The 26,165-nt window shown below is 34.4% G+C and overlaps 1 protein-coding gene across 1 annotated transcript; it reads right to left on the bottom strand.

Annotated features, from left to right (window-relative positions):
- Positions 1–1,453: 1,453 nt before the first annotated feature.
- On the bottom strand, positions 1,454–2,522 carry LOC131160042 (uncharacterized). The gene is made up of 3 exons (XM_058115339.1): positions 1,890–2,522; positions 1,559–1,739; positions 1,454–1,467 (listed from the first exon to the last, which is right to left on the bottom strand). The coding sequence occupies exons 1-3, from the start codon at positions 2,520–2,522 to the stop codon at positions 1,454–1,456; spliced, it is 828 nt and encodes a 275-aa protein (XP_057971322.1).
- Between the last annotated feature and the right edge of the window lie 23,643 nt (positions 2,523–26,165).

Here is a 26,165-nt window from a genome sequence, read left to right on the forward strand (position 1 = left end):
CTATTTTTATGTTAGTCCACATAGAAATACGCTAGCCTGCTACCCTGCATCTTTCAGCTATTGTTGTGTTAGTCCCAGCATCTTTCAACTATTTTTGTATTAGTCCCAGCATCTTTCAACTGTTTTTGTTTCCATGGTTGCATTAACACTCACATGCAGCATATTTCATATAACATTTTCATTTCAGCGCTTTTCCTGCATAACATGCATCTCATACTTATAACATAATTCCACACAAAATTCTATTTACTCATGCCACACTATTTAGCACTAAAATTCATATATATTCCCTGCAAAATAAGCCAACCTACATTTAATATTCACATACTAAAAATATACTTTTAATTTCTTACATAATTATTCTGAAAAATATTTCACTTTCATCAATCCATTTTTACATATACATAACTAATAAAATAGCTCTAGGCTCAAAAATCATAATTTAAACGGTTGGTATTTTTAACCCATAAGAAAACATATACATTCACATCAATTATCCATTTTTTTATCTGTTTAATTCATAAAATTCTGGTTTAATATATATTCCCCCTTTACATGGTTTTTTGAACTATGCCAACAAGGACCTCGAAAAGATGCCTGCGGTGCTCACCCGAACTTTGATTCAATAATCCTAGTTCAATTAAATCAACCCTAAATAAAACACTATTTTAACATTTCCTATGCCTATAAATTTCAAATAAATAATTAAACTCTTAAATATAACCAATTTACTTAATTTCCCAACTCTCACTCTCGCTTTGGAGTGGTGCTTAGGATACCCAAATTGAAAATTTACTCCGGCCAAAATGATGACAATCGAGACTAGGACCCCATGGTGGTGCCCGATCATCGATTTAGCTAAAGATCTAATGAGAAATTGAGTAAAAAGTGAGGATTTATATTTCTCTAGGAGTGGTGCCTACGCCGCTCCCATAACAAATCCGCTGTAATAGAAATGTTGGTGGCGGAGATAGGAACTTAGCGGTATCTTCGGTTTTACGATTGGCCAAATGTTGGTTGAGAAAATGAGGAGAGATAGGAGGAGAGAGAGAGAGAGAGAAAAAAAAATGGCACGAGATAGAGAGGGAATGGTTCTGGGAGTGAAATTGGATTTCAATCCAATTTTGATTAGTATCCCCCCTCACTACCATTATTATTTTATTATTATATATAATATCTACTTTAACTTATATTATATACTAACATTACATATATATATATATGTACATATATAACTTAATGTGTATATATATATATATATATATCTTTATTTATTTATTTTTGTTTCTTTTCCACACTATTCCTTTTATTTGTTTATTTATTATTTTATTTATAATTTTTCTTAATTATTTTAATCATTTTAATTTTCCGGGTCTTTACATCCTCCCCTCCTTAAGGAATTTCATCCTTGAAATTTTACTAACTAATCATCCTTTCACATTACTTGAGTTCATTACCCAACAACATCTAACACAATTCAGCATATATATCATCACATAAAATTCTCAATCATTCATAGTCAAATTAAATCAATATTATCTTAAACACAAACTCATACCTGCTCCCTTGGCATTCTCTAGCTCAAGCTTGATCAACGAGTAAACTCGTGCTGGACCACCTCTACCAAGTGGTATTGGCTGTTTTCCTCGATCTTGATTTTGTGCAAGTACAACAAGTAACGGTTCTCGACAATTCTTCTTAATATGCCCCGAGTTACCGCACGTAAAATAGCAAGGAGTCTGAAACCAGCATTCACCCCTATGCCTCTTATTACATGTCTGGCATACGGGGTAAAACTGACTATCCTGATAACCGGGATAACACCAATCTCCTGCCTCCTACCTCGAGCCGACTGCCTCTTTCCCTTTATTTATTGATCCCTGACTGACCTCAACCTGAATACTAGATGGTGCAAGCCTCTTAGTTTGCTTTGCAGACTCTGTGCTGCTCCAGATGCTCGTCTCCAGCACCGAAACCTTATCTACCAAATCTGAGAAATTCTGAACCTGGAATCCCACTACCAGTTCATAAATTCTACATCTTGGGCCTTTTTCAAATTTCTTGGCCTTCCTTACCTCATTCAGAATCAAGAACAGAGCAAAACACGACAATTCAACAAACTTGGTCGCATATTCTCTGATTGTCATATTTCCCTGGGTCAAGTTAGTGAACTCTTTAATCTTTTCCTCTCTGACAGATGAAGGAAAATATCTATCAAATAACAGCTCCTTAAATCTCTCATAGGTTAGAGTTATCTTTACCAATCTCTGTTCCTCTAGTAGCTTCACAGAAAGCCACCAACGTTTTGCATCACCAGTCATTCTAAATGCGGAAAAACAGACCTTCTGATCGTTCGTGCAGCCAAGTACCTCCAGTATCTCTTTTATTTGCTGGATCCAGTTTTTTGCAGTCACTAGATCAGGTCCTTCCTCAAAAGCAAAAGGGTTCAACCTCATAAACTCTTTGATACTACTGCCCTTATATGTAGTTGGGTAGTTCTGTTCTCTAGAATCCTTTATCATTTCTACACTGACCTGTCGGGCTATACCCTTAGCATCATAGAGGTATCAATATCCTCTTTACTAGAAGTCTCTGAGTCATCTCTTACTTCAGCCCTTACATCCTCATCCCTAGGATCCATCCTAAAAATAGGACAAGAAAAAGTTAAGAATCTCATATCATAACTTTGACACACAATCATTAAATTTAAATCCAATATACATCCAAGTTATAAGGACTAGTCTCACAGCTCAGAAACGAAATCATCTAAGATTTACCATGGCTTTTTTGAGGCCGTCGATTGCTTCAAAAAAATAACAGGAAATCATCGACGTATTTCCGCCTCTAAACTACAAAACAAAATCTTATACTTCTAAACACCTAACCTATCCATCTAGTATCATTATCCTAACTAATTCTTATACTCTGGTATAAATCATCTCTAAGTTCGCAGAACCCAAAATTTATTACTCTGATACAAAATTGTAACACCCTGAACCCATAAACCCAGTCCGGTGCGTTATACCTGATTAATCGTATTTTGTGGCACCCCGAACCCGCTTTATGGGACCTGAGTGTCACGTCATTCATTTTCTTGTACCTGTTATTTCATTAATAATTACGCATCGAAAAACATAACTATAGTCCTCTATCAATAATATACCAGAGTTTTCTACTTCTATCTACATTCTATAATAATCCATTCAACCATCTGCATCCATATATATATATATATTTCTAAAAACATAACCAACAACTTCCAATATTCACAACCCAGAAGACTTAAAACATAAAACATAAATCATAAAATATTTACATCCCAAAAATATCATCAAAATTATACCCTTTCCCTTTTCTATAACCCAAAAATGCTGTAATAACCTCGAGCTCTCTAAGCTCGATCTCGTGGAGGTCTTGAAAAAGATAAATTTGTATTCAAGTGAGACACATCTCAATAAGAGAAGAAACAATATATTAAATCAGTGTGTGACAACCATGAGATTATAATCAACATAATATTCAACATTTGCAGATCTTTAACATAATTTCTGAAATCATTTTCGAACCTAATCAATCACATGCAATATTTTACCCACGATAAAAACTTAAGGATAGAGGTGATTACCCGCCTATACAATTAGCACCCCACTGCTCTGATACTTTAGGCAACCCGAAGGTCACAACTAAAGCATACTAGGGCACTCACCTTACTCAGCAAGCCTCGAGTGAAGAAGTAATCTTGTACTCACACAGTTCATCCAAAGGTTTACTAGCGAAGTGTAAAGACCCGAAGAATTATAGTAATTAAATAATAAAAAAAGAGGAAAAAGGAAATTTCAAAAAAGGGACTCATAGTGTCTCGTCGACGAACACAGGGCACTCGTCAACGAGCATACTTCTTAGGCTCGTTGATGAGGTGATGTGTCTTGTTGATGAGAATTTACCGAGAGGGCTGATTTCAGGGCCTGAAACTCATCGACGAGGTGACATGTCTCGTCGACGAATCCGCATTTTATATATAGGCCTAACTCAGTTTTTAGCGAGAAAATCATGCAGGAAATCCCTTCTCTCTCTAAAACTCATCCCTCTCCCCTTCTCTCTACTATTCTGACTTCGTTCTTCGCCCGTTCGACGATCGGAAGCCGCCACGCTACTCCTAGGAAGATTCTCTTAAAATTTACTGGAGTAGATTGTTGGTTAGGCCAATTTGGGCCCCATCCCAAAACCAGGGTAAGTTGATTATTTGGGCATTTTCAATATTACCAAATTTATTTGAGTTTAGGTTCTGTGTTGTATGGGAATATAATGGTGTTCTATGGAGTAAAACTGGGGTATTGTGTTTTCAGGATTATGGTGTTTTTGGGACCCTACAGATATGGGTTGAGGACCCCAGTGGGTATATTTCTAAGAACTCAGGTAAATTATAGTTTAGAAATGCTGAATATATGGAGTTGGGAAAAATATGAATGTGATTATTATTATGATAAATTCAGTTGTTTGACTGGGAATTATATGGGTGTTGTTTCAGGGAGTTGAAAATTGGGAACGCCGCATGCGTGAATTTATAAATAGTATTTAGAGCCCAAATAGTCAAGTAAGGGGAATACATGTTATACCAACCTTATTAGACATTTTATCCGTATAATATAATATTCGATTAGAGCATGAAAATTATACAGTTTTACAGAACATATGTATAAAGTTTTATTGAATTGTGTGGCATGAAAAATATTGGAATATTATAGAATATGTTATACAGTTTTACAGAAGCATGATTATATAGCCAACAGAATTATGGAACACAACTTATACAGTTTTATATACAGAGCTACAGCTATACAAAATTATACAAAAATACAGCTTATATGATATATAGTATTTTACAGAAACATGCTTATACAGTATTTTACAGTATTATGATTTCGTAGTATATTTCAGAACATGATTGTACAATATTCTACATAGTGATTATACAGTGTTTTCATTTACCATGATTATACAGAATATAGAACCATGATTATACAAAATATAGAACCATGATATACAGAATATAGAACCATTGTAATGACCTCAAAATTCGCACCATTTTTTTTATAACCATATCTACGCAGCGGATATACAAGTCATACAACCATATATACCAAATAATATTAGAATTCAGTACATTCAGACCATAACCATACACAATAACTCCCTCCAGTATCATCTACCCCAAAAATATGAAAACTTTGTCACAAACTTACCCTACAACCAGGGTAACCAAGTTAACTCTCTATTCGCGAGCCTGATCTGCTCGCCTAGTTGGTTCACATGAAAAGTGGTAAAGTAATGGGGTGAGACGACGCTCAGTAAGTGGAAATATGCTATTACTAGTGTGTAGTGACCAAGTCATAAAACTATAATAATAGTATTTAAAACTGTATGATCTTGCAAATTTGTAAAACATATGTATAGTAGCTTAAAATATTTGTATCATTTGAACTTTTTATCATTCATACTGCTATATCATACTACATACAAAAAAAGCTGTAAAACTATATACATATGCACATACATAACTGTACTCTTTCCCCATGATTCTGTATGTCATGATTTGACCCCTCATGACAGGGTTGTACGGCCTATAGGCAGGACTTAACTCTGGTCGGCCCTCCAGGTAAGTCATCATACTCTACACTACCTCAGCTCGGCCAAACTACATCCACTCCTAAGCTTGGGACTGGTTGCTACCTTATCAAACTAGCCCTCTCAACCCAGTGAACTGGGGAGTTGCATCCTCTCCGAGCACAGTTTGACGGTACCCACACACTATCTGAGATATGTGGTTGCACTCTATTCTGTATATAGCAATGGTACCGTGCTCTGTAACTGTATCTGTCTATAATCTTTCCACAGGAATCTGATACTATATACATATATACTATACTCTTTTTACTGTTTTCATTATGTTTCCAAAATAACCATAACATAATTAATCTGAACTGTAAATACTGTAATATCTGTAGCATCATGATGCTATAACTGTATAATATGTCTGTACTTTCTATCTGTGTAATATGTTTGTATACTTTGAGTGGTATGACATTTAGGAACACGTAACATTCTGTAAATACTATGTATACTAATCTGAATAAATATCTGTGTACATATATATATATATATATATATCTGTGAAGCTATCTGAATAAAAACTGTATATGTACTTATATCTGCCTATATAATATCGGTGAATATGCGGCTATATCTGTATATTCTGTATAACATCATATACTGGAAAAACTGTATAAAATTCTACATTAAATAATATCTACTTGGGCCACACATACTTTAGAATCTCATATTCTGTAAAAACTACATAATAATTGGTATACATGCAACTGTAAAATTTCTATTAACATAATCCAATTTCCTAACATAGCATATTTCCCTTGCCTAGTTTTTGAAAAGCTTTCACTGAACTTTGGCCCTACACCCGCAGGGTTTTCCACTCAACACCCTGAAAACGACATCCCCCAGAACAAAACATCAGTATTTTCTTGCATACAACATTTCTTATAACTACAGGGAAAACATATTCTAAATAAAATACCTTATCCTGAATTAGGGATGAATTTCAAACCACCTCCACCAACGATCTACTCCAACAGACTTGTAGAGAACTTCCCCAGGAGCGTCGTGGTGGCTTCAGATGGTCGATCCAGAGAGAGAAGGGGCTGGGATCAAAAAGAGAAATGAGAGGGGCGTAGAGAGAGAAATAGAGGTTTCCTGCGCAAATTTTGCGTGAAAGATCCGGGTTTTCACTATTTATAGCCTCTGATTCATCGACGAGATACGTCATCTCATCGACGAGTTCTTAAGTTAATTCGTCGATGAATTTCAGACTGCCCAAAACCCCTCTCGGTATCTTCCCGTCAACGAAGCTAGCTGCCTCCTTCTATTTCTGTTTCCATTTCCCTCCCTCTTTATTATTTAAATATCATTATTCTTCGAGTCATTACAACCATGATATACAAAAATACAGATTATATAGAATATAGAACCATGACATAGAGAATACATAATTATACAGATATATAGTTATTATAGCATCATGGCTATACAGTTTTTTACAGGATCATGGTTAATACAGAAATATAGAATCATGGTAAAATAGTTAGATTTATATAGAAATATTATTATACAATATCAAACCCCGATGGAATACAATAGTTTATAGAGTACGGTACCATTGTGTTATAGTATAGACAGTGCAACCATACGTCTCAAATAGAGTATGGTACAGCCGATTGTGCCCTCAGGTAGAGTTGTGAGCTCCCTGTCATCCGGAGTAGGTGAAGCGGGCCTTTCGTGCTATAGGCATCTAGATATGCATACAATTAGGCTAGCACTAGAGGGGCAACCAGTGTTTAGCCCCACCTTCGGGCCACACAATCCAGTCATGAGGGGGTAAGTCATGACATATAACCATCTAGGGGGAAATTTATAGATATATAGTTATGTATAGTACACACAGAAAGCAGAGATTACGTATTATAGATAGAAGTACTTTTGAATAGATAACTCGAAAATTTTCATATTCTATACGCGATAAGCATGTGTTATTATACACATGTTTTTCTTGATGTATATTGTATACAGTATTAAATAAATGATATGTTGCCAACTAACTCAAATGCCACACACTGGTGATAACATGTTTCTCCTTACTAAGAGGTGTCTCACCCCAAAATTATTAAACATTTCAGGTAATCCAGAGAGGCGAGCAGGGCCGGCTCAGAGGTAGAGTTGGTGTAGAGTTAGCGTAGTCCTTGGGGTGAGTTTTGGGCTGGTCTGTAGAGCCTATAGTGTTTTGAGACTTTTTGGGAAATGTTATGTATATAGGTGTATGTGTACAGCTAGGTATATGGTACTCTGGTATTGTATTTATGTATTAGGTGGATATGTATGTACTTCTACTGCTTAGGTGTTATATGAAACGCACAGGATACCATGGTCCCATTTCGGGTCGTGATGATGATAGTTATGCTCATGTAAGGTTTCAAAAATCATGTATTAATATAGGAAAAAAAATATATGGAAATTTCAGGTCGTTACAATTTGATATCAGAGCCTAGGTTGCTAGATTTTGTAGATTATAGAGTGCAGCGAAAACAATACAATAGTATAGGAATGGATCAAGAAATTTAGTAAATCAATGTTGGGGGAATGAAGATAAGTATTTAGGGTTTTTTTTAGTGATCAAGAAGCAGAATTACCGTTGTGGTTTCTGTGTCTTTCCTGGGGTGACGATTTAAAGAAAGCCATAGTAAACTATGGTCGGATTGTGTTTCTCAATTACTAGACTAAATCTTAAATCGAGAGTAAGAATGATAGATTAATTGGTGATATGAGATTTCAATTATATGAATATATTAGTTATGTTATACGGACAAGGTCCTCAGATTACGTTTATTTTCCTTTTCATGATGGACCCTGGAGGGAGTAGTGCTCATACCAGTAGGGATGATGGGGCAGGACCCTCTAGTGCAGGTGGTGGGGATTCAGACGCAGTCTTATGTAGTGTGGCTCAGCAAGTTATGACTGAGATTGCACGTAGCTCTAGAGAGCAGGGAGGACCATCGACAAAGTGAGGTTGTACTTTTGAAAAATTCACAAATATGAATCCTCCGGGCTTTTTAGGAGGAGCTGATCCTACAGTGGCTGAGAATTGGATGCACCAACGAGTAGAGGGTACTTTATGCTGCTTATAAACTTACAAGTGAGGTCGAAAGCTGGTGGACATCTATGAGATTACTGGAGGATTAGAGAAAGGTACCAGTAGCTATAACCTGGTGTCGATTTAAAGAAATCATCTTTGATCGCTATTTTCCCGCCACCGTCAGGGAGGCGAAGGTGGTAGAATTTATGGGATTGACTTAGAGGAATCTTATGACTACAATATGCAGAGAAGTTTATTAAGCTATCGCATTTCACCCCTTATATTGTTCCAAATGAGGTGAAAAAGGTTAGGATGTTTGAGAGGGGTTTGATACAGGTTATTTATAAACAAGTGGTGATTTTAAAGCTGTAGGACTTCTCTAAGCTAGTTGATAGGGCCACTATGGCAGAGGAGAGGGCGTAGAAAGATGCAGGAGCATCGAGCCAGAGGGATGTGGGGACCTTGAGTCAGAGAAAGAGGCCTCCATCTTTGGGATTTCAAATGAGTTCTAGACAAGGTCGTTGGAGGGAAGATAGATCTAGCAGAGTTCAGAGATAGGAGAGAGGAGATCATGGGTATCGTGGTGAGCAGGCATACCCTAATTGCTCCATTTGTGGTAGGAGGCATATAGGAGCATGCCGGTTGGGGAGTAATTTTTACTACATTTGTGGTAGACCCGGACACGTAGCACGGGAGTGTCAATGGTCACTAAACAGAGCACCAGCCCTTAGACAGATCCAGAGGCATAATCAGGCACCTAGGGGTGGCAGCCAGCAGAGGAATGTAGCCCCGGTGAGGGTATATGTTTTGATGCTGGAAGACGCAGAGACTGTCGTAGACGTCGTGACAGGTATTTTTACCACTTTATTGTATAAAGTTGTTGTTTTTTTTTTTATGCAGGTGCCATGTGATGACCCAAAAATATATATATATATATATGATTAAAGTACAATAATAATAAAATAATAAAAATAGTCATTAAGTTAATATCAATACAGAAGTGTTTTTCTGTAGGATCCTTGATTCCATGTTTGATGCCTAAGAAAGACCTTGTCTTAGCGAGTGCTCAGAGACCATTGCGGCTCAGTCGCTCCCTGGAGGTCGGCCTGGTCAAAATGGAATTTCATAGGATAAACAGGATAGACATTGTTTGTACACGTAAATAAGTATATATACATAAAATAGTGTTTTGACAGACATAATTTGTAGAAATACATAATAAGATGATAATAATATAGGTATCATATGTGAGGCCCACAAGACTATGTGGGGTCCACATGAGTCCCGGAGCCACAAGACACTGTTTATATACGTAAATAAGTACATAAAATAATGTTTTAACTGATATAATTTGTAGAAATATATGATAAAATAATAATAATGTAAGTATCATATGCGGGGCCCACAAGACTGTGTGGGGCCCACATGAGTCCCGAAGCCGTATGGAGGTTTACACGAGTCTCAAAGCTATTTAGAATGCATAAAATCGTATAAGAATTATTCGAGTTACGTAGGATCCATTCGGGTCTCGAAGTTGTGTGGGGCCCACAAGACCGTGTGGGGCCCACATGAGTTTTTAAAATTCAAATTTAATTCTTATTCAAAAATAAATAATAAAATAAATGATTACTAAAAATAGTTTAAAAGTAATAATAATAAGAATAATAATGATAATAATGATAAAGAAAAATAATAAAATAATAAAATAATAAAATAATAAAATAATAAAATAATTAATTAACTAATTGATTAATTAATTAGGTAAGTAATAAATTAAGAATTTATTTAATGGGAATGGTGGCAAGCACTCCCACATGGCCTCCATCCCCATCCCATACTCAACCCATACCTTGCCCATCCTTTGCCCATTCTTAAATTTTTAAAATTATAATTTCACCCATCTCCCCACACTTTTATAAATTCTATTTCTTCCCCAAAATTTTCCTATAAATAGGGAGCTCTCAACCTTCATTTTTCACAACAATTTTCCAAGGAAGAGAAGGATTAGTGAGTGAAAGAATTTGTGGTGGAGAGAGAATTTTTGAATAAATTCTCAATCATCCACTTTTTCCGATCTCATTTCTTAAAGATAATTATTGTGTTCGTAGCACACGGTAAAAGAAGAAGGTAAGTAAATTTGATTATGTTAGTATTTTTATTCAAAATTTATACCCGAGTTTATTTGTAAGTAAATTTTGATTATGTTAGTTTCTTTTTATTTTAAATTCATACCCGAGCTTATTTTGTACGTAAATTTTAATTATGTCAATTAGTTCCACAAAATTTTCATGAGTTTATTTTCACGCATATTTAATTATACCAGTTCTATCTTTAATATACTTGCATCTATTTTTGGGTTAAGAAATGTTCCAATCCCCTCGGGTAAATTTTCAACATTTCTTTCTATTCAAAAATAAAATTATATATATATTTTTAACACAAAAATTGTGTGGCATGAGTTTATTTCTACGTTACATTTTTTATGTAAATATGAGTAAAGATGAGATTTTCACGATATTATTTTAAATTGCATAAATTATAATAAGATGATTTTCAAACCCCTTATGGCAACGAAAGTTCAAAGTTACAGATGCTCGGTACCGCAGCTTAAAGTTTATACGGATCAGAGTGCACCCACACTGTTTACAGAGTGGTTATTTATGTTAGTGGATTTCTCCTGAGTGCACACCTGGTTTAAGTCCAGGACTTAATAAGGAAAATCTCACTTAAAGTTTACGTACGTTGATTTAGTTTGGTCGGCCAGCCAGCTAAGTCCAGTCTTCGGACCGCACAACCCAGTCATGGGGGTAAACATGACTTACGGCAAACAGGCCTAAGGGTGGTTTTTACAATATATGTTTATACATATTTAATTACGTGTACAAAGTTACTGATAATTTGAAGGAAAAGTGTAAGTTTACGTGAAAAGGATCATTTTGGTGCTTATATGACGATCTAAGGAAAACGTATAAGGAAAAGTATATGTATGTTTATCATTAAATATTTTTACAGTTTTAAAGTTAAAAGTTTAATTTAGAAGTTATAGTATATGATTTAAAAATTTACTGTTAAAATTGATGAAAAAGTTTTATGCAGGAATTTTTAAATTTATGTTTATTCTAAAAGCAGTTTTGAAGTTATAGTATTAAATATTGTTTTACGAAATTCTTTAAAAGCTCATTTTGGCCACACACTAATAATAATCTTATTTACTTACTGAGCGTCGTCTCACCCCAATCATATTTTATTTCAGATAACTCTGAAGGACATGTCGGAAATCAGGCTTAGCAAGCATGCGGGTGGGGATTAGAAAAATAAAGATTTATTAGAAACATTAGTATGATTTCAGATATTTACGTTTGTGTAATTTCCTTCTTTTGAAATAAGTGATTGTAACATGAATAATTAGCGCTCTGGTTTGAATAAAATTGAGTTTATTTTGCTTCCGCTGTAAATTAGTAGTAAAAAGTTAATATCCCAGGCCCCTCGGGGTCGGGGTGTTACATGCCACCCATTCATTTGTATCATCGGGTTATGCTAAATTATCTGGGATTGAGGCACAACTATTAGATGTAGAGTCGTCTGTTGCCACGCCGACTGGATCTGTAGTGAGATGTAGGAAGATACTTAGGAATTTTCCAGTGGCCATTTAGGGGAATGTACTACCAGCTGATCTCGTGGTACTAGACCTGTAGGAGTTTGACGTGATATTGGGTATAGACTAGTTGGTAGCTAATCATGCCAGCATTGATTGTCATTAGAAAGAAGTAATTTTTAGACCCCCGAGAGAACGGGAATTCAGATTCGTGGGATCGCGTGTGCGCGCCCCACCGCATTTAGTATCAGCTTTACAGTTGAGGAGGCTGCGTTAGGACGGTTGTTAGGGATTCGTAGCTTATGTAAAGGAGAAACTAGAGGGAGAATTAAAGCTTACTGATATTTCAGTGGTTAAGGAATTTAAAGATGTTTTTCTAGAGTTACCTAGCTTACCACCTGATCGAGAAATAGAATTTACAATTGATCTGCTTCTAGGGACGACGCCAATATCTAAAGTGCCTTACAGAATGGCTCCAGCAAAATTAAAAGAGTTAAAAGATCAGTTGTAGGAGTTGCTAGAAAAAGGTTTTATCAGGTCTAGCATGTCGCCTTGGAGAGTACCAGTGTTATTCGCAAAGAAGAAGGATAGGACCATACGGATGTGCATTGATTACAGAGAAATAAACAAAGTGACGATAAAGAAGAAATATCCTTTTCCCAGAATCGATGATTTATTTAATCAACTTCATAAGACTCAAGTTTACTCCAAGATTAATCTCCGATCAGGTTATCACTAGGTGAGAGTTAGAGCAGAGGACATTCTGAAGACGACTTTCAAGGCCCCTTATGGGCATTACGAGTTTCTCGTTATGCCGTTTGGTCTAACGAATGCACCGATAACGTTTATGGACCTGATGAACTGGGTGTTCCATTAGTATCTGGACCAATTCGTTGTGGTATTTATAAATGATATACTAGTCTATTCGAAGAGTTTTGAGGAGCATGAACATCATTTGAGGCTAGTGTTGCAGGTATTAAGGGAAAGAAAGTTGTACGCGAAACTCAAGAAATGTGAATTCTAGCTAAAGTAGGTCATTTTTCTAAGGCATGTGATATTCGGGAATGGTATAGCAGTTGACCCTGGCAAGATAGAGGCAGTAATAGATTGGGCGAGGCCGAGAAATATTCAAGAAATTAGGAGTTTTCTAGGACTGGCAGGGTATTACCGGCGTTTTGTGGATGAGTTTTCCAGATTGTCAGGTCCGTTGACATGGCTCACGAGAAAGAATGTGATGTTTGAATGGTCTGATGAATGTGAGCAGAGCCTTCAAGAGTTGAAACAGAAGCTAGTTACTGCCCCAGTGTTGGTTATTCCATCAGGAGAGGATGGATTTGTTATTTATAGTGATGCGTCTCAGAGGGGGCTCAGGTGCATGTTGATGCAACATGGGAGAGGTATTGCATATGCATCTATGCAACTTAAAGAATATGAGAAGAACTATCATGTGCATGATTTAAAGCTAGCTGTAGTGGTGTATGCTCTCAAGATCTGGAGACACTATCTTTATGGAGGAAAATGTGAAATCTTCACAGACCACAAAAGTTTGAAATATTTCTTTACACAAAAAGAACTGAATATGAGGCAAAGAAGATGGTTGGAACTCATTAAAGATTATGAATGCACTATTAGCTATCTCCTAGGGAAAGCAAATGTGGTAGTTGATGCACTGAGCCGAAAGTCAGTGGGACCAGTATTGTCGCTAGTGGAGATTCAACACCCTATCCAGATGGATTTGGAGAGGTTAGGCCTGGAGCTAATGGAAGGTGATCACCAAACATTCATAGCCAACATAGTGGTACAACCTACCTTGCAAGAAAGAATTAAAATCGCCTAAAGGAGTGATCCAGAATTAGCAGAACTAATGGATAAAGTATAGAATGAATAGGAGGAAGAGTTTAGTTTCTCAGATGATAGAGCTTTGAGGTTCCGTGCCAGACTATGCGTTCCGACAAACGCCGAGATCAGGAGGACGATCTTAGAAGAGGCTCATAAATCCCTTTACACCGTACATCCGAGTAGCACGAAAATGTATCGGGATCTACGAGAATTCTTCTGGTGGAGCAGCAAGAAGAGGGAGATTGTTGAATTCGTGAAACAGTACTTGACATGTCAGCAGATAAAGGCTGAGTACTAAAGACCAACAGGGCAGTTGCAGCCACTTTACATTCCTGAGTGGAAATGAGATCATGTTTCCATAGACTTCGTGTCAAGGCTACCACCAGCATGGCAAGGACAAAATGCTATATGTGTGGTCGTAGATCGGCTAACGGAGACCGCTCATTTTATCCCTATCAAAGTTAACTATTCTATGGACAGACTGACAGAATTATACACTCAGGAGATAGTGCGCTCTCACGGTGTGCCAGTTTCTATAGTCTCTGATCGAGACCCCCTATTTACTTCACGATTTTGGAGGAGCTTCCAAAAGGCTATGGGGTCACAATTAGCATTTAGCACCGTTTTTCATCCTCGAATGATGGGTAGACAGAGAGGATGATCCAAATACTTGAGGATATGTTACGAGCGTGCATGCTAGATTTCGAGGGCAGTTGGATCTAGTATTTGTCTCTGGTCGAGTTTTCGTACAATAACAGCTATCAGGCCAGCATTGGGATAGCATCGTACGAAGCTTTATACGGTAGGAGGTGTCGTTCTCCATTATACTGGGATGAAGTGGGAGAAAGTCGAGTATTGGGACCAAAGTTGGTACAACAGGCATACGATAAAGTCCAGCTTATTAAAGACAGAATCAGGACAGCTCAGAGTCAACATAAAAGTTACACAGATACTCGCCACCGGGAGTTAGTGTAAGGACCCGAACTCGAGTGGGTTCCTACATATAAATTTTTCAGCGAACGCAAATAAATCTAAATTATTTTTTATTACCAGAGCACTAATTAGCTTTATTACAAATGTATGTCTCAATTATTAAAATGTAAATTTCTAAAATTCTAAAATACACAAACATATTCTAAATTGTATTATACTAAATTTTTTATTTTACTCTGCTCTTTCTATTCTCGCCCATGCCCTTGCTACTTCAGATTTCTAGTACGCTTCTCAAAATGATCTGAAATGTAAAATAATGATTGGGGTGAGATGACGCTCAGTAAGTAAATAAGATTATTATTAGTGTGTGACCAAAATGAACTTTCATAATTTTGTAAAATAATATTTAATACTATTACTTCAAAAAATGCTTTTAAAATAAATGTAAATTTAAAAATTTATGCATAAAAACTTTTGCCATCAACTACAACAGTAAAATTTTATAACCATATACTATAACTGTTAAATTAAACTTTTAATTTAAAAAAATTGTAATTATAATTTTTAATTATATATATATATACTTTTCCTTATACATTTCCTTTAGATCATCATTTAGCCACAATAATGGCCATATTCATATAAACTTATACTTTACCTTCAAATCATCAATAACTCTGTACACATAATTAAATATGTATATACATATACTGTAAAAATCACCCTTAGGTCTGTTAATCATAAGTCATGTTTACCCTCATAACTGGGTTGTGTGGTCCGAAGACTGGACTTAGCTGGCTGGCCGGCCAAACTAAATCAATGTGCATCATCATAAGTGAGCTTTTCCCTATTAAACCCTAATCCGACCTAGGTGTGCACTTAGGAGAAATCCACTACCACTGTGGTACCGAACATTCGTAATTTTTTATATCGTCTAAGCCATAAAGGGTTTTAAAAATATTTTTATTATATAATTTGTACGAGTTTTTTCCTAATTTATCTTTTTTAAAAATATATATATTAAATAATACTTTTTTGGGAAAAATAATTCTCCAAATAACCCTGACGTAATCTCGCTACTTGGTCCAGCGAGATTTAAACAAATCTCGCTAGTCCAAGTAGCAAGATTTGCTTAGTAAATTGATCCAACGTTGCACACATGGCAAAAATTAGGGGTTGTTAGGTTTTAAAAATAAAAATAAAAAATGTCAGCATCAATCAGCTGCATTTAAAAGAAAAAAAGAAAAAAGAAAAAAAGAGAAGGGGACTGTCAGATGCTACTCGGGAACCAGGGAGAGGGGAGAGAGGAGAAAGAGGGGGAAGGGTGTGTTAGGGGGAATTAAAAGGGGGGAGGGGAGGGGCGGCGGATTTATTATTGTATGTTCAAATATTATAATAAAAAATTATAAGTTTATAAAATAATATTTTCATCCCATAATTAAATTCAATAATAATAAAATGAGAAAAATTATTTAAAATAATAATTCTCCCTTATTCACAATTTATTGAAAAAATAAATTCATTTTTTAGTATTTTTTTATATCAAATATTATTTAAAATAAAAAAGTATTTCAATATAATTAAAAATTAAAAAAATCAAATATTGAGGTACATGTTTCCCGATATCAGGTATAGTTCGATATGCGATTCACTTTTCCCAAATTGTATGTGCATAGACCATGCATGCATGCAAAATCGTTCATACCACAAGTTATGAAATTTAGATCAATACTTTATATCGAATCGTAAACGACATCGAAAAGCGCGAACCACACCTAACATCGGGAAAAGTGAACCATACATCGAATCGTACCTGACATTGAGGAGCATGAACCGCACATTGAACAATATTCGGTATCAGGAAACGTGCACCTCAATTTTTACTTTTTAAAATTTAGTGATCAAGTAAAATAAAAAAAATGTTAAAAATATATTAAGTAAATAAATAAAAATTTAATTTTACATATCCTTAATATTCGATGTACAGTAATCGACATCGGGAAAAGTGAACCGTATATCGAATTGTATCCTAACATTGAGAAACATTAATCGTACATCGAATCGTACCCGACATCGAGAAACGTGAACCGCACATCGAACCATACCCGGTATCAGGAAACATGCACCTCAATATTTGATTTTTTTTTAATTTTCGATCGTATTAAAATAATTTTTTATTTTAAATAATATATGATATAAAAAAATAATAAAAAATAAATTTATTTTTTCAAAAAATTGTGAATGAGAGAGAATTATTATTTTAAATAAATTTTCTTATTTTTTTATTATTATTGAATTTGATTATGGGATGAAAATATTATTTTATAAACTTACAATTTTTTATTATAATAATAAATACCTCCCCCACCCCCCCCACTTTTTTTACCCTCTTTTATTCCCCCTGACACACCCGTCCCCCTTTCTCTCCTCTCTCCCCCCTCCTCGGTTCCCAAGTAGCATCTAACAACTCCCTTCCCTTTTTTTTTTTTCTTTTAAATGTAGCTCATTAATGCTATCATTTTTTATTTTTTTTTAAAAACCTGATAGCCCCAAATTTTTGCCATGTGTCCAATGCTGGGACAGCTTCCTAAGCAAATCTTACTACTTGAACTAACGATATTTGTTTAAATCTCGCTGGACCAAGTAGCGAGATTACGTCAGGGTTATATAGGGAATTATTTTCCCAAAAAAGGTATTATTTAATTTTTTTAAAAAAAGATAAATTCAGAAAAAACTCTAATTTGTACAATTAAAATAATATCGTGAAAATATCATTTTTACTCATATTTTCGTCAAATACACAACATAAAAAAATATTCAACTCATGTAATCTTTACTCATATTTTCATGAAATATGTAGCATATAAATAAACTCATGTCACACAATTTTCGTGTTAAAAATATTTTCTTAAATAGAAATTAATGATATAAAGTACCTGAGAGATTTAGAATATTTCTTAACTCAAAAATAAATGTAAGTATATTAAAGATAAAAATATGCGTACAAATAAACTTAGGAGAATTTTATGAAATTAACTAACATAATCGAAATTTACTTACAAATAAACTAGGGTATGAATTTTAAATAAAAATATAACATAATCAAATTTACTTACCTCTTCTTTTACCTTATGCTACGAACACAATGACTATCTCTAAGAAATGAGATTGGAAATAGTGAGTGAGTGAGAACTTACTCAAAAATTCTCTCTCCACCACTAATTCTTTCACTCACTAATACTTCTCTTCATTTGAAAATTTTTATGAAAAATGAAGGTTGAAAGCTTCCTATTTATAGGAAAAATTTGGAAAAGAAAATAGAATTTGTAGAAGTGTATGGAGAGGGGTGAAATTATAATTTTTTTTTAAATTAAAGAATGGGCATGTGATGGGTTAGGCATAGGTTAGGTATGAGATAGGGATGGAGGTCATGTGGGAGTGCTTGCCACCACTCTCATTTAATTAACTCTTAATTAATTAATTTTTTTAAAATTTTTTTAAATCATTATTATTATTATTATTCTTATTATTGTTATTATTTTTAAGTTTTATTTTAGTATTTTTTTTAAAGAATTAAGTTCGAATTTCGAAAACTCATGTGGGCCCCACACAACTTCGAGACCCAAAGTGGGTCCTACGTAACTCCATTAGTCCTCACACGATTTTATGAACCTTACATAGTTTCGGGACTCATGTGGACCCCACACAGTCTTGTGGGCCCCATATAGGATATCTTTATTATTTTACCATGTATTTCTACAAATTGTGTCTGTCAAAACACTATTTTATGTATATGTACTTATTTACATATACAAACAGTGTTTATCCTATTTATCCTATGAAATTCCATTTTGACTAAGTCGACCTCCAAGGAACGACTAAGCCGCAATGATCTCTGAGCACTCGCTAAGATAAGGTTTTTCTTAGGCATCAAACATGGAATCAAGGATCCTATAGAAAAACAAATCTGTATTGATATTAACTTAATGACCATTTTTATTATTATTGTTATGCTTTAATCGTATATATATATTGGGTCATCACAGTTAGAGTTTGATGTGAGAGATCGGGTATTGTTGAAGGTAGCTCCACTCAGAGGAGTTATGAAATTTGGGAAGAAGGGTAAGCTGAACCCTAGATACATTGACCCATTTGAGATACTTGAGAGAGTGGGGTCAGTTGCCTACAGGCTAGAATACACGACGTATTTCATGTTTCCATAGTGAGGAAATACGTCCCAGACCCATCCCACGTGATCAGTTATGTAGAAATAGAGTTTAAAGATTCACTGGCATATGAGGAAGTACCAGTACAGATCCTAGAAAGGAAGGAATAGGAATTGCGTACCAAGAAAATTCAGTTAATAAAAGTTATATGGAGGAATCATACCATGGAGGAAATTTCGTGGGAGCTTGAGGAGGAAATCAGACAGAAATACCCACATTTGTTTAGTGAGATACAGTAATAGTTAGTATTATTCAGATAATGACAGTTTTACTTTAATTAGTACAAAATGATGAATGTATAGTTGTATTTTAGATTATAGGGTAGTGTTTTGGTTTTGGGAGAAATTTTCTTTTATGGGAATAATTGTAATCTTCCAAAACTTCTTATGTAACCATGGTATTCCTCCGCCATAAGTGAGGGTAATTAATAAAATAAGTAGCTCGTTTTCCTCAATGGATGGTGTTCAATAGAGATAAAAAATTTTGAGCACGAAATTTTATAAGGAGGGGAGAATGTAGAGACTTGAATAATTATAGTAATTAAATAATAAAAGAAAAGAGAGAAAAAAAGAAATTTCAAAAAAGGGACTCACAAGGTCTCGTCGACGAACCCAGGGCGCTCGTCGATGAGCATACTTCTTGGGCTCGTCCATAAGGTGACGCATCTCGTCAATGAGAATTTACTGAGAGGGCTAATTTCAGGGCATGAAACTCGTCGACGAGGATGAGGTGTTTGTCGACGAAATCCCTTCATGGACTCGTCGATGAGGTGACATGTCTCGTCAACGAATTCACATTTCGTATATAGGCCTAACTAAGTTTTTTTATGAGAAATTCATGCAGGAAATCCCTTCCCTCTCTAAAACCCATCCCTCTCCCCTTCTCTCTACAATTCTGGCTTTGTTCTTCGCTCGTTTGATGATCGAAAGCCGCCACGCTACTCTTGAGAAGATTCATTTCATGTTTGCTAGAATAGATTGTTGGTTAGGCCAACTTGGGAACCATCCCAAAAGTAGGGTAAGTTGATTATTTAGGAATTTTCAGTATTACCAAACTTATCTGAGTTTAGATTGTGTGTTGTATGGGAATATACTGGTGTTCTATGGAGTAAAACCGGGGTATTGTATTTTCAGGATTAGGGTGTTTTTGGGACCTTATAGATATGGGTTGAGGACTCTAGCGGGTATATTTCTAGGAACTTAGGTAAATTATAGTTTAGAAATACTGAATATGTGGAGTTGGGGAAAATATGAATGTGATAATTATTCAGGTAAATTCAGTTGTTTGACTAGGAATTATATGGGCGTTGTTTCAGGGAGTTGAAAATTGGGAACACTGCATACATGAATTTATAAATAGTATTTAGAGCCCAGATAAGGTAAGGGGAATACATATTATACCAGCCTTATTAGACATTTTATCAGTATAACATAACATTCGATTAGAGTATGAAAATTATACAGTTTTACAAAACATATGTATAGGTATAGAGTTTTATTGAATTGTGTGGCATGAGAAATACTAGAATATTACAGAATATGTTATACAGTTTTACAGAAGTATGATTATATAGCCTACAAAATTATGGAACACAACTTATACAGTTTTATATACAGAGCTACGGCTATACGGAATTATATAGTTATATAGCTTATATGATATACAGTATTTTACAAAATCATGCTTATATAGTATTTTATAGTATTATGATTTCATAGTATATTTCAGAGCATGATTGTACAGTATTTTACAGAGTGATTATACAGCGTTTTCATTTACCATGATTATATAGAATATAGAACCATGATTATACATAATATAGAACCATGATATACAGAATATAGAATCATGATATATAGAAATACAAATTATACAAAATTATACAAACATACAGATATACAGTTATTATAGCGTCATGACTATATAGTTTATACAATATCATGGTTAATACAAAAATACATAATCATGGTAAAACAGTTAGATTTATATAGAAATATTATTATACAATATCAGACCCCAATGAAATACAACAGTTTACAGAGCATGGTACCGTTGCGTTACATGTATAAACAGTGCAACCATACGTCTCAAATAGAGTATGGTACAACTGATTGTGCCCTCAAGTAGAGTTGTGAATTCCCTGGCGTCCGGACTAGGTGAAGCGGGCCTTTCGTGCTATAAGTATCTAGATATGCATACATTTAGGCTAGCACTAAAGGGCAAACCAGTGTTTAGCCCCACCTTTAGGACGCACAACCCAGTCATGAGGGGGTAAGTCATGACATATAGCCATCTAGGGGGAAGTTTACAGATATATAGTTATGTATAGTACACATAGAAAGCATAGATTACGTATTATAGATAGAAGTACTTTTGAATAGATAACTCAGAAATTTTCATATTCTATATGGTATAAGCATGTGTTATTATACAGATGTTTTTCTTGATGTATATCATATACAATATTAAATAAATGATATGTTGTCAACTAACTCATATGTCACACACTGGTGACAACATGTTTCTCCTTACTGAGAGGTGTCTCACCGCAAAATTTTTAAACATTTCAGGTAATCTAGAGAGGCGAGCAGGGCCGGCTCAAAGGTAGAGTTGGTGTAAAGTCAGCACAGTCCTTGGGGTGAGTTTTGGGCTGGTCTGTGGAGCCCACGGTGTTTTGAGACTTTTTGGGAAATGTTATGTATATGGGTGTATGTGTACAGCTAGGTATATGGTACTCTGGTGTTGTATTTTGGTATTTGTTTGATATGTATGTACTTTTACTGCTTAGGTGTTATATGAAACGCATTGGATACCATGGTCCCACTTCGGGTCATGATGATGATAGTTATGCTCATGTAAGGTTTCAAAAATCATGAATTAATATAGGGAAAAAATGGATGGAAATTTCAGGTCGTTACACAAAGGCTCCCGAGAGTAGGGAAATCTACCCGCCCATACAAGTAGTTTCTCTCTGCCTTAGTACGTTATGCAGCCTACTGCTACACCTGATACTAATTAGGGCACTCGCCTTTCTCAGCAAACCCTTGGGCGAAGAGTTTGTCCCGCCCAAAAGTAACATGTTTTACAAGCATAAATAATGATACTACCATAATACATTATTTTGTTTGTCATTATTCTGTAATTCTCATCTGTTAATGTTCTCAGCTTTGACATTTCATAACATTTCACTTTACGTGGCTCTTTCCCATTTCACATCGTTCAAATTTCACATTTCATTTCCATTTTATTCATTTCCATTTCATTCTCATTTTCATTTCATTTCATAATATACCCAACATCTTTCAGTTGTTTTTGTGTTAGTCCTAGCATCTTTCTACTGTTTTTGTGTTAGTCCACATAGAAATGCACTAGCCTGCTACCTAGCATCTTTTAGTTGTTTTTGTGTTAGTCCTAGCATCTTTCAGCTATTTTTATATTAGTCCTAGCATCTTTCAGTTGTTTTTGTTTCCATGGTTGTATTAACACTCACATGAAGCATATTTCATATAATTTCCATTTCAGCGCATTTCTTGTATAACATGTAATAACCCAACAAAAAAAAAAAAAAAAAAGGAATAATAATGATGGTAATTTAGTTAGTATCAAAACGAAAGTGTTTCTCTGTTAGGATCCTTAATTCCATGTTTGATGCCTAAGAAAGACCTTGTCTAAGCGAGTGCTCAGAGACCATTGTGGCTCAGTCGCTCCCTGGAGGTCGGCCTGGTCAAAATGAAATTTCATAAGATAAAACAAGGTAGACATTGTTTATATACGTAAATAAGTACATAAAATAATGTTTTGACTGATATAATCTGTAGAAATATATGATAAAATAATAATAATTTAGGTATCCTATGCGGGGCCTACAAGACTGTGTGGGGCCCACATGAGTTCCGAAGCCATGTAGAGGTTTTCACGAGTCTCGAAGCTATGTAGGACGCATAAAATCGTATGAGGATTATTCGAGTTACGTAGGATCCATTTGGGTCTCAAAGTTGTGTGGGGGGCCCACATGAGTTTTCAAAATTCAAATTTAATTCTTATTCAAAAATAAATAATAAAATAAAAGTAATAACAATGATAATAATGATTAAGAAAAATAATAAAATAATAAAATAATTAATTGACTAATTGATTAATTAATTAGGTAAGTAATTAATTAAAAATTTATTTAATTGGAATGGTGGCAAGCATTCCCACATGGCCTCCATCCCCATCCCATACTCAACACATACCTTACCCATTTCTTGCCCACTATTTAATTTTAAAAAAATTATAATTTCACTCCTCTCCCCACACTTTTACAAATTCCATTTCTTCTCCAAAATTTTTCTATAAATAGGGAGCTCTCAATTTTCATTTTTCACAACAATTTTCTAAGGAAGAGAAGGATTAGTGAGTAAAAGAATTTGTGGTGAAGAAAGAATTTTTGAGTAAGTTCTCACTCACCCACTCTTTCCGATCTCATTTCTTAGAGATAGTTATTGTGTTCGTAGCATAAGGTAAAAGAAGAAGGTAAGTAAATTTGATTATGTTAGTTTTTTTTTTTATTCTTTAAAATTCAAACCCGAATTTATTTTATAAGTAAATTTCAATTATGTTAGTTAGTTCCACAAAATTTTCATGAGTTTATTTTTATGCATATTTAATTATACCAGTTCTATCTTTACTATACTTGCATTTATTTTTGGGTTAAGAAATGTTCTTATCTCCTCGGGTAAATTTTTAATATTTCTTTCTATTAAAAAAAAAGTTATATATATTTTTAACACAAAAATTGTGTGGCATGAGTTTATTTCTACGTTGCATGTGTTTATGAAAATATGAGTAAAGATGAGATTTTCGCGCTATTATTTTAAATTGTATAAATTATAATATGATGATTTTAAAACCCTTTATGGCAATGAAAGTTCAAAGTTACAGATGTTAGGTACCGCAACTTAAAGTTTATACGGATCAAAATGCACCCACACTGTTTACAGAGTCGTTATTTATGTTAGTGGATTTATCTTGAGTGCACACCTGGTTTCGAACCATGACTTAATAAGGAAAATCTCACTTAATGTTTGCGTACGTTGATTTAGTTTGGTCGGCTAGTCAGCTAGATTCAGTCTTCTGATCGCACAACTCAGTCATGGGGGCAAACATGACTTACGACAAATGGGCCTAAGGGTGGTTTTTGCAATATATGTTTATACATATTTAATTACGTGTACAAAGTTACCGATGATTTGAAGGAAAAGTATAAGTTTACATGAAAAGCATCATTCTGGTGCTTAAATGACGATCTAAGGAAAATGTATAAGGAAAAGTATATGTATGTTTATCATTAAATATTTTTACTGTTTTAAAGTTAAAAGTTTAATTTAACAGTTGTAATATATGATTATAAAAATTTACTGTTGTAATTGATGGTAAAAGTTTTATGTAGTAATTTTTAAATGTATATTTATTCTAAAAGCAATTTTGAAGGTATAGTATTAAATATTGTTTTACGAAATTTTTTAAAAAAACTCATTTTGACCACACATTAATAATAATTTTGTTTACTTACTGAGCGTCGTCTCACTCCAATTATATTTTTATTTTAGATAACTTTGAAGGGCATGTCGGAAATCAGGCTTAGCAAGTATGCGGGTGGGGATAGAAAAATAAAGATTGATTAGAAATATTAATATGATATCAGATATTTATGCTTATGTAATTTTTCTTTTTTTGAAATAAATGATTGTAATATGGATAATTAGCGCTCTGGTTTAATAATAATTAAGTTTATTTACTTCTACTGTAAATTAATAGTAAAAAGTAAATATCCTAAACCCTTCAGGGTCAGGGTGTTACATAACATGAATCTCATACTTATAACATAATTCTACACAGAATTCTATTTACTCATGCCACACTATTTAGCAATAAAATTCATATATGCTCCCTACAAATAAGTCAACCTACATTTAATATTCATATACTGGAAATATACCTTTAATTTCTTACATAATTATTCTGAGAAATATTTCACTTTCATCAATCCATTTTCACATATACATACTAATAAAATAGCCCTAGGCTCAGAAATCATAATTTAAACGGTTGACATTTTCAACCCATAAGAAAACATATACATATACATAAATTATCCATTTTTTTTTTTATCTTTTTAATTCATAAAATCCTGGTTTAATATATATTCCCCCTTACCTGGTGTCTTGAACTATACCAACAGGGACCCCGAAAAGATGCCTGCAAAGCTCACCTAAACCCTGATTCAATAATCCTAGTTCAATTAAATCAACCCTAAATAAAACACTATTTTAATATTTCCTAGGCTCATAAATTCCAAATAAATAATTAAACTCTTAAATATAACCAATTTACTTAATTCCCCAACTCCCACTCTCACTTTGGAGTGGTTTCTAGGATACCCAAATTGAAAATTTATTTTTACCAAAATGACGACGATTGAGACTAAGATCTCGTGGTGGTGCCTGATCGTCGATTTAGTTGAAGATCTAAGGAAAAATTGAGTAAAAAGTGAGGGTTTCCCTTTCCCCAGGAGTGGCGCCTATGCTGCTCACACGACAAATCCGTTCCGGTAGAAATGTCGGTGGCGGAGATAGGAACCTGGCGGTATCTTCAGTTTTACGATCGAGCGAATATTGGCCGAGAAAATAAGGAGAGAGAGAGAGAGAGAGAGAGAGAGGGAATGGTTTTGAGAGTGAAATTGGATTTCAATCTAATTTTGATTTTGATTCTTACAAAGAAAGTATCCCCCACCCCACTAACATTATTATTTTATTATTATATATAATATTTACTTTAACTTATATTATATACTAATCTTACATATTTACATATATAACTTAATATATATAAA

The sequence above is a fragment of the Malania oleifera genome, chromosome 7 (assembly GCF_029873635.1).
Source record: "Malania oleifera isolate guangnan ecotype guangnan chromosome 7, ASM2987363v1, whole genome shotgun sequence".
Classification (NCBI taxonomy): Eukaryota; Viridiplantae; Streptophyta; class Magnoliopsida; order Santalales; family Ximeniaceae; genus Malania; species Malania oleifera.

Coding starts and splice junctions, on each gene's coding strand:
- LOC131160042 (XM_058115339.1), bottom strand. CDS start 2,522: ATGATAAAGGATTCTAGAGAACAGAACTACCCAACTACATATAAGGGC. Junction 1,740..1,889: donor CATCTAGTATTCAGGTTGAG/GTCAGTCAGGGA, acceptor TGCTGGTTTCAG/ACTCCTTGCTATTTTACGTG.